The following is a 9,027-nucleotide window of genomic DNA, read 5'->3' as shown; positions in this document are numbered from 1 at the left end:
CGGTTGAAGGAGTTGGGTATGTGTAGCCTGAAAAAGAGGAAACTGAGAGGAGATGTGATAGAGCACCTGAAATATCTAAAAGTCTGTCCCATGGAAGATGGAGCAAGCTTGTTTTCTCCTGCTCTGGAAGGTAGGATCAGATCCAATGGATTCAAGTTCCAAGGAAGGAGATTCTGAGTAAATGTCAGGAAGAACTTTCCAACAGTAAGAGCTGTTTGACAGTGGAACGGACTCCCTCACCTCGGAAGATTGTGGACTCTCCTTCCTTGGAGTGTTGGACAGCCACCTGTCATGAATGCTTTAGTTAAGATTCTCCCATTGCAGGGGTTTGGACTAGATTACCATCCAGGCCCTTCCGACTCTATGATTCCCTGAACAAACGAAGCCCATGAAGCATGGAAAAAAGTTTCAGTGATAAACAGAAATCCTACTAGAGAAGAAGAAATCTTCAGAAGGATGTTAGCGTAGAAAATGATTGTTCAGGTAGAAAGCTCATCATAGGGACATCAGTGTAGATAGAAAAGATGTCTTACTTATACATCGCTTTTTAAAAGATGTACATTAAATACTTCGTCATTGATCCCCCCCTCCTTTTCCTTCCAAGCTGTTGCTGTTAGAGATGCATTATATGTTACCGCTGTATGGGAGATAAGCAGGACATAACTTATGTTATGAAACTCTGTATTTTAGTAAGCATTTTTTCTTATGCAGGTGAGGAACATCTTGCGAGCGATAGATTGACATGCGTGTACAACCCACACGTCGTTTTCGGCCCTAGAAGACAGGGGCGCGTGAAATGGGCTTTTGTGCAACTGCTGCTGTGCAATGACCCAGAATGCAACCCCTGTGCAAACGGCAAGTTGCCTGTATTAAAATTGTGTTGTATTGCAGAAATAAAGTTCTGTTTGGTGGGGATGACTGCGCTCTATGTGGGGCTACCTTTGAAGGTGACCCGGAAACTGCGATTAATCCAGAAAGTGGCAGCTAGACTGGTGACTGGGGGTGGCCACCGGGACCACATAACACTGAGAGATCTGCATTGGCTCCCAGTACGTTTCCGAGCACAATTCAAAGTGTTGGTGCTGACTTTTAAAGCCCTTAACAGGCCTTGGTCCTGTATACCTGAAGGAGCATCTCCACCCCCATCGCTCAGCCCGGACACTGAAATCCAGCGCTGAGGGCCTTCTGGCAGTTCCCTCATTGCGAGAAGTGAGGTTACAGGGAACCAGACAGAGGGCCTTCTCGGTATTGGCGCCCGCCCTGTGGAACGCCCTCCCTTCAGATGTGAAGGAAATAAGTAGCTATCTTATCTTTAAAAGACATCTGAAGGCAGCCCTGTTTAGGGACGTTTTTAATATTTAATGCTGAATTGTTTTTAACATTTGATTGGAAGCCCCCCAGAGTGGCTGGGGAAACTCAGCCAGATGGGCGGGGTATATATAATAAATTATTATTATTATTATTATTATTATTATTATTATTATTAGTGCTTAGAGTTCTTTGTAAACCTCAGAGAATGCACAAGGAGACAAAGCTTTTGTGATACTTCAGATTGTCCAGAAGGTTCAGTTAGTGGAGAATGTGTCTGGTAAGGGGGAAGATGACCTTGGGGATGTGGAGATCCAGGCATGTCAGCGTGATCTCAGGACTGCAATATCTCAAGGACGCCTCTTCCCATATAAACCTACCCGGACCCTGAAGTCATCTTCTGAGGCCCTCCTTTGTGTGCCTCCTCCTCAAGAGGTCTGTAGGGCAGCAACACGAGAACAGGGCCTTCTCTGCAGTGGCTCCCTGTCTGTGGAATGCTCTTGCCAGGGAAGTTTGCCTGGCGCCTTCATTATACACCTTTAGGCACCAGGCAAAAACCTTCCTCTTTAACCAGGCCTTTGGTTGACCTGACTGACATCCTATTCCCTTTTAAAATGTGGCTCCTTTTGGGGGGTGGGTGTTATTGGGTTGCTGTTTTTATACTGGTCATATATGTTGTGATCTTTTCTGTGAACTCCGCTGAGAACTCTATGTATACAACAGTATATAAACTCAATAAATAAAAAATAATAAGAATAAGAATCTCCTTGTAAAGGGAATGGGTTTCATGAGTTCACAGTGTTCAGATGTAGGTACTCTATGTAGAGCATGTATATATTTGCACACTTCCTAAAATAATATATTGGTCCTGACCCTAACGAAGGTGCATTGCTATTTAAAGTCCAAGCTGACCTTTCCACCCTATACTGGCCCATGTCAAAACAGGGCAGCTGCTTCTCTGTGTTCTTGGAAACATGTTTTCTCCAGCTCTGCATCTGCTCCTCAAGCCACAGAGAGACTCCAGAAGGTTGCCAGGGCGATGCTTCCCCACCTCATAAATATTCTTATTTTTCCCAGGGATTTCTCCAGAGATTCATAATTTCTCGCACTGAGTCTGAAAAGTCTGGTGCATAAAATATCCCCTGTCTTGTCAATTCCCTAAACAGCTGCAGACGGTGAGAGGGATAGAGCAAAAAGCCTACATCACAAATGAAAAGTGGCTGTGCTCTTCCTTCTTTCCCTCGCGCTTTTAGGACACCCCAAACGGGGTCATTTTAAATGTCACCACACACATATTTTTGAGGGTGGCAGGTTGTGCACAACCATCTCAAGCCCCTGCAATCCCAAGGGATGTGTTAGAGCGCCCCAACCTTCCAGGTGGCCCCTGAAATCCTATTTTGGTTTAAGAGAGGGATGAAGCTAATATTGTTTTCAGGGTGGGTTCCTTGAACCCCCTATGTGAATTTCCTGTTGTTCTTGGTCACAAGGAATGGGTTTCAAGTCCCCCTGACCTATGTGGCCCCTTCAGCCCCCATTTTGGTTTAAGGGCCCAATGAACCTGAACGTTTTGCTTGGGATGGGCTGTGAGCACTCAACACAACCAACTCATCAATTCTTTTTCTTAAAAAATAGTTTTTATTTGATTTTACAAGATTATAACAATACAACCATACATATCTATATATAAAGATCTCTCCAAATCTTTGGACTTCTCACCTTCCCCTCCATGGGTTTTCAACTGCATACTATTCAATAGTCCATATTTTACATCACTCCATTTTCTCCATAGCAATTGCTACAATACAAGTGTTATTGCAATCCTGCTAATGTTTTCATCTGCTTGCAGTGGTCATCAACTCATCAGTTCTGATCAGGAGGAATGGGTTTTGATTTCCCCCAATCTTCCACATGCTCCCTGAAACTCCCCCCTTTTCTAAACTTAAGGGCCCAATGGAGCTAACCATTTTTGTGGGTTTCATGCAAACTCTCTATAAGCGTGGTCTGTTGCATGTCCCCACAGCCATCTATGGGTCCCAGAAACACAAGGGTCCTGAACACAAGGACCATAAAGTTCCCGCACCACTTTGATTTCGCGACGCACCCTGATTGCTTCTTGGTGTCTGGAGTACGGATGGCTCCCGCCTCCCGTGATTCTCCAATACAGTTTTGGAAGTTCCAGGCAGCTGGAAAAGTTCTAAACAGTACTATAAAGTTTATAAAAGTGAAATCTTGGTCTGCTTCAACAGAAGTATAGTGTCCAGATCAAGGGATGTAATAGTCCCACTCTATTCTGCCTTGGTCAGACCACACCTGGAATACTGTGTCCAGTTCTGGGCACCATAAATTAAGGAAGAGATTGATGAGTTGGCAGGTATGGGGTGGAGGGTGACCAAGATTACCAAGGGCCATGGAGGAATGGGGGAGACCACCTCTCCATCCTGACCCTCCCAGGGAGGAGGAAGAGGAAGACAGTATAGATTTACAACAGGGGTTTGAGGGAAGTCACAGCTCAGTGGCAGATGAGGATAAAAGTTGGGAAATCATGGGAGAGCCAGAGCAACATCTGGCTGACACATCATTAGAAACCATTCTAGACCCACCATCTTCCAGAACCCAGCGAGCCTTAAAAGTAGGAGAGCAAAGAGCTCAAAGACAGAGGGTATTTAGCAGCACCCGCAGAGGAGGTGATGATGAATGAGGAACTGGGAGAGCCAGGGGCTGGAGATTCACTTGGAGAAATAACAGGAGTGACAGTGGACATCCTTGTTCCGTTCCAAGAATAATTACAAAATTTTGGTAATGTGAATTCCCTGTGATTTATGTGATCTATATCTTCCAAAGTATTAACAAATATTCAGCCAAATTTCATAACTATTTCCATTAAGTTGGATGGTTCTACATGATCAAATGAGGGTAATGATTTTTAAAATTGAAACATTATTTTTCAAGAACATCACTTCTCTATCTTCTTGAAAAATAATATTTTAAGAATCAGATGCTATCTTTAGCTTTTGCTGTCAGGTGCTCCTTTACATTCAGATCAGGTCTCAACAAAATAATGTAGCATTTGGGAATGAAGATGCAGCCCAGAAGCCCAGCACTGGAGGCCAAGATGGAGAAAACCTGAACGGCTACCATGAATTTCCCTTTGGTGCTCAGGTAGGTGGGCACAAAGGACACCCAAACACTGCAGAAGACCAGCATGCTGAAGGTGATCAGCTTGGCTTCATTGAAGGCCCCAGGCAGCTTCCTGGCCAGGAAAGCCACCGTGAAGCAGATGGCCGCCAAGAAGCCCATGTAGCCAAGGGCACCATAGAACATGGCCACAGACCCTTCGTTGCATTGCAGGATGATCTCCCCAGGCAGGGAGTGCATGTCAGAGTCTGGGAATGGTGGCGAGATCCCCAGCCAGATCATGCAGATGACAACTTGGACACAGGAACAGGAAATGACAATGGAGTTGGCCAGACTCTTCCCCAGCCATCTCCTCACTGAGTTCCCTGGCTTGGTGGCCAGGAAGGCCAGCACCACAGTGATGGTTTTTGCCAACACAGAAGAAACAGCAACAGAGAAGATGATGCTGAAGGCTGTTTGTTGGAGAAGGCAGGTCCCTTTCCTTGGCCTCCCAATGAACAGGAAGGAGGACAAAAAGGAAAGCAGGAGGGAGATGAGGAGGATGTAGGAGAGGTCCCGGTTGTTGGCTTTGACTATGGGAGTTTCATTGTATTTAATAAAGATTCCTAAAACAAAGCTTGTGGTTAAGGACCCCAGTAAGGCAAGGGAAAGAAGGACAACCCCCAGAGATTCTTCATAGGCTAGGAAGGTGATATGCTTGAACACACATTGATCTTGGTTCATGTTTGGATGCTGATTTTCTGGGCATTTTTTGCAATGGTCTGCATCTGCAAAAGAGAGAGAGAAAGAGTAATGTCTACTACTCTGGATTTAGCCAAGCCCTGAGCAATATCCAGCCTCTTGGGAGAGATTCAGTTGTAGACCAAGTCAGTCTGAGACAGCCACAGATCACTACAGGTATTTAATTAGATTTTTCTAAACATTAGCTCTACCCCGAAGAAATTTAGGACAGATTCCAGGGCTAGAGATCCCCAGCTTGGCCTCTGGCAGGTTGGGCTTCTTGTAGGCCCCTATACCAGGGCCAAAAGGAGGATCAGGGGTCTGTGCAGAAGTCTAATATCTACCCTAGGTCCATAACAATCTCCCTCCTTAAGGACCCCGGGACAGTTAAGTCTAGTCAAAGGCAACTATGGGGTGCAGCGTTCATCTCGCTTCAGGCCGAAGGGGATGGTGTTCATCTCGCTTCAGGCCAAGGGAGAATTGGTTTTGAGAGATTCCTGACTGAACGCTTCTCTCTTCCCCCAAGGCCAGCCTTTCCCTTGGAGTCGCCCACCTTCCTGAGTGGAGATGGTCCCTTCTGCACAGGGAAGACATTCATAACAGCAAAGAGGCTTCCCTTCCTGAATCACCTTGACGGATCCAGGGCGACAGCTTTCCACACACCTGGAAGTAGGAATGGTCTAGGCACAAAAACGAAGAGCGTCAATGAGAATTGTTCTTTGAGGGATAGTATCTGCTGTAGCATTTAGACTATAGCTTGAAATTAAGCATTTCCCATCACTGTCCATTACATGAATTATTCATGATTAAATTCAGAAAAAAACAAAGGACCTCCATTAAATAAAGTTCTGTATATGGGCCATGACCTATTCACTACTAATAAAATTCATATAACAACCGAAAAGCAAGGAACCCCCATTTCCCCATGCACACAGTTTAGCAGGAAGCCTCCTTTGGCACCCAGCTGAGCAGAGGAGCTATAGGAACTATCTGGAACAACAGCCCAGTGCTGGAGTTGACAGGCAAGTGAGGGCAGCAGCCCACAGAACAGGGAGCACTTATTAGAGCTCACAGAAAAGAGAGCAAAATGACAGGCATCATTCCCACTCCCCGTCACCTGATTGAGCCACTTGGGCCACACAATGGCCTCCTGGTCGATGGAGCACTTCAGGTCTGGGGATCCCTGTCTGTCGATACTCCCAAACTTCACTCTGAGGACGGATTTATTGGGGAACACCACCCAGTTCACAATGTCCAAGTCGGCTGCCAGCTCCCCGTTCTCATCCAAATACACTCTGTCCATGGAAGAATTGTAGAACTGGGTGTTTCCTAGGAAAGGGTGGAGCTGGAACAGAAGCAAAGATGAGAGCACTTAGAATAAAGGGAAGCATAGGCCCCTGTTTTGCTGGCCCAGAAATGGAAAGTGAGCGAGGTCCCAGCCAAAGAGGATTGGCAGCTTTAGTGGACAGAATATGGAGAACTTGCAGATTTAACATACAGAATAAGAGAGCAAGAAGAACATACATTGAAAGAAGAGTGGAAAGCAGTTATTGAATATATGGAAAATAACTGTATACAGCTGAAAATGGTGGCAGCATTAAGATAAATTCAACCACGTAAATAATGTTTGATGGATGTAAAAGTAGAAAACTGATTTGAATGGTTATAGCAAAATATACAGGGATGTAAAATGAACCATGGAAAGAGAAGAAGGGAAGTCATCGGATATTTCAGAGTTTGTAAAATGTTTATTTGGAATTGTTAGATTGAAAATTTAATAAAAATTATCTAATAATAAGAATAATGGAATCATACTGACAATCCACTTCCCCTTTGCTTAGGGCTGGTTGCAGACTCAAATAGTAATGGAGAGATCTTGTCACTTTTGGTTCATACTGTTTTCTCTCTCACACACACCCCAATCTTAAATTCAGTTCTCCACATTTCTGAAGCATTTTTAAAATAATAATAATAGAAACTCATCACAATTCTTCAGCATTTCTGTGTGATTTTCTCCTAGTAAGCATGTTTTTGAAGGATGCTGCCCCCTTGGATTGTTTCAGAAATTAGGTTTGTTTTTCCTTTCAAGGCAACCTGAATGAAATCTCCAATATGGGCTTCAGCAGGGAAAGGCAGGAGCTTGGTGGAGGGAGCAGAGAACCAGAACAGAGTCAAGCGGGTGTGAAAGGAATAGGAGCAGTTGCTTGGGGGGCTGTGCAATGACGCAAGAATAAGAATAGCAAACAGAAATGAAAAATGTATATGTATTAAGGAAGGTTTAAAATGGGTAATGTGTTTTGCAAACTTTGGGTTTTCTCCATAGTAATTTTTTTTTCTAAAGGGCTCTGGGCTCTTGCTGAGATTAAGAGATTAAGATTAACTAACTGGTTGCTGTTCTCTGCTAGCCAGCATGTGAGTGTTGTAAACTTAGATCATGTGATGAAGGTATTGGATTGCAATATCTCCTTTTTGAAGGGAGTTGCCTTTTTGTCTTTGGTTCCAAAACTCAATAGAGTCAATATGGAAAGGAAGCTCTCCTGAAGGTAAGAGAGAGAGAGAGAGAGAGATCCCGAGCCTGTGTTGGACAGAATGATGTTCTCATTCTGTTATAAAGAGTTCTGCCAGTAAAGAGTGAATAATATTTCTATGGGCCTGGATGATAATTCATTTCCAAAAGGAAATGAATGCTTCCAGTTCTTATGCTTCCAATCGTTTCAAACTGCACAATATTCAATATCTGCAACACTACAATCGATTGTCATGCTCAGGTGTGATGTCTATGAAGGGAAAGAAAATACCTGCCATGGCTGTAGCCTTTGAAGTCCCATTCTCTCAGTTCCCCTCTGCTTAGATCTAGATGAATATGCAGCATTTAAGGCACGAGCCACGGCTTGCAGAGTGTTGTAGATCCTGTAGCTGTCTAGAGAGAGGATTCTTTCCAGATCATCTTGGGGAAGTCTCTCCAGTTTCTCTCTCTCTCTGCATCTTGTCCGGCCTTTCACTGAGAATGCATGCTTTGAATAGGAACAATTAAAAGCATCCTCCCAAAACTTCTTAATACCAAAGAAAAAGGGTAGAAAATCACCATATTTTGCCCCTTTACTTGTCTCAGTGAAGAAGGAAAATATACCATGGATGTATTGGAAAGATATCTCATTATACATCAGCTCCAGGGCGACATCCCACAAAACTGTTGTGATGAAGATTTTCCCAAAAATGGATTTCATCAATATGTCAAAAAACTGTTGTATGATTTGTAGTCCATTTAAGAAAAAAGTCATTTCACCATAGTAAACAAATACATGCACTTGCCTCCACTTGCGGAATGGAAGACGAGGAATGTATACTCCATTTGTATTCGGTCGTTGGATGCTTAGTGAGATGACAACACATACACCGCTCTTGATGAGCACGGGAGTCAAGCTCTTCAGGAACCTCTCTCCATTGTCGGTGTCTGGTGCAAGGAGGCCAATCAACGTCCATCGGAAGTGCTGGAGCAGCTTGACAATCCCTGGGTACAGGGCTTCTTCTTTGGGGAGCATCCGGTAGAAAAAAGGGAAATGCCTCTTATCATTCAGAACATGAGAGACAAAAGCATAAGTGACCTGGGAAGAGAAGGAAGATTTGTATCTGGTTTGATTTCAGATCAAAGCCTAAATATTTCTAAGCCCAACATGAGATTGGGAAGATCTTAGGAAGGAGGAAGGTCTATTGCAAGGACCCTTTGGTGGGAACAGTGATTTCCTTGAAGGTTGTGGCAGCCGTAGAAGGCAAATTTGATGCTAGGGATCAACAGGAGGGTAGTTGAAAATAAAACAGCCGATATCATAATGCTATTATACCTCTCTCCATTCCTACCTGTGG

At 44.1% G+C, this 9,027-nt stretch overlaps 1 protein-coding gene across 1 annotated transcript; it reads right to left on the bottom strand.

Annotated features, from left to right (window-relative positions):
- Positions 1–4,299: 4,299 nt before the first annotated feature.
- On the bottom strand, positions 4,300–8,705 carry LOC310700984 (vomeronasal type-2 receptor 26-like; the record flags this gene model as incomplete). Its single annotated transcript, XM_083490940.1, has 4 exons — positions 4,300–5,210; positions 5,717–5,843; positions 6,281–6,508; positions 7,962–8,705. The coding sequence occupies 4 exons, from the start codon at positions 8,703–8,705 to the stop codon at positions 4,300–4,302; spliced, it is 2,010 nt and encodes a 669-aa protein (XP_083347066.1).
- Between the last annotated feature and the right edge of the window lie 322 nt (positions 8,706–9,027).

Source organism: Podarcis liolepis (genome assembly GCF_965112155.1).
Source record: "Podarcis liolepis genome assembly, chromosome: 2".
NCBI classification, from domain to species: Eukaryota; Metazoa; Chordata; class Lepidosauria; order Squamata; family Lacertidae; genus Podarcis; species Podarcis liolepis.
This window is presented reverse-complemented; position numbering and strand designations above follow the sequence as displayed.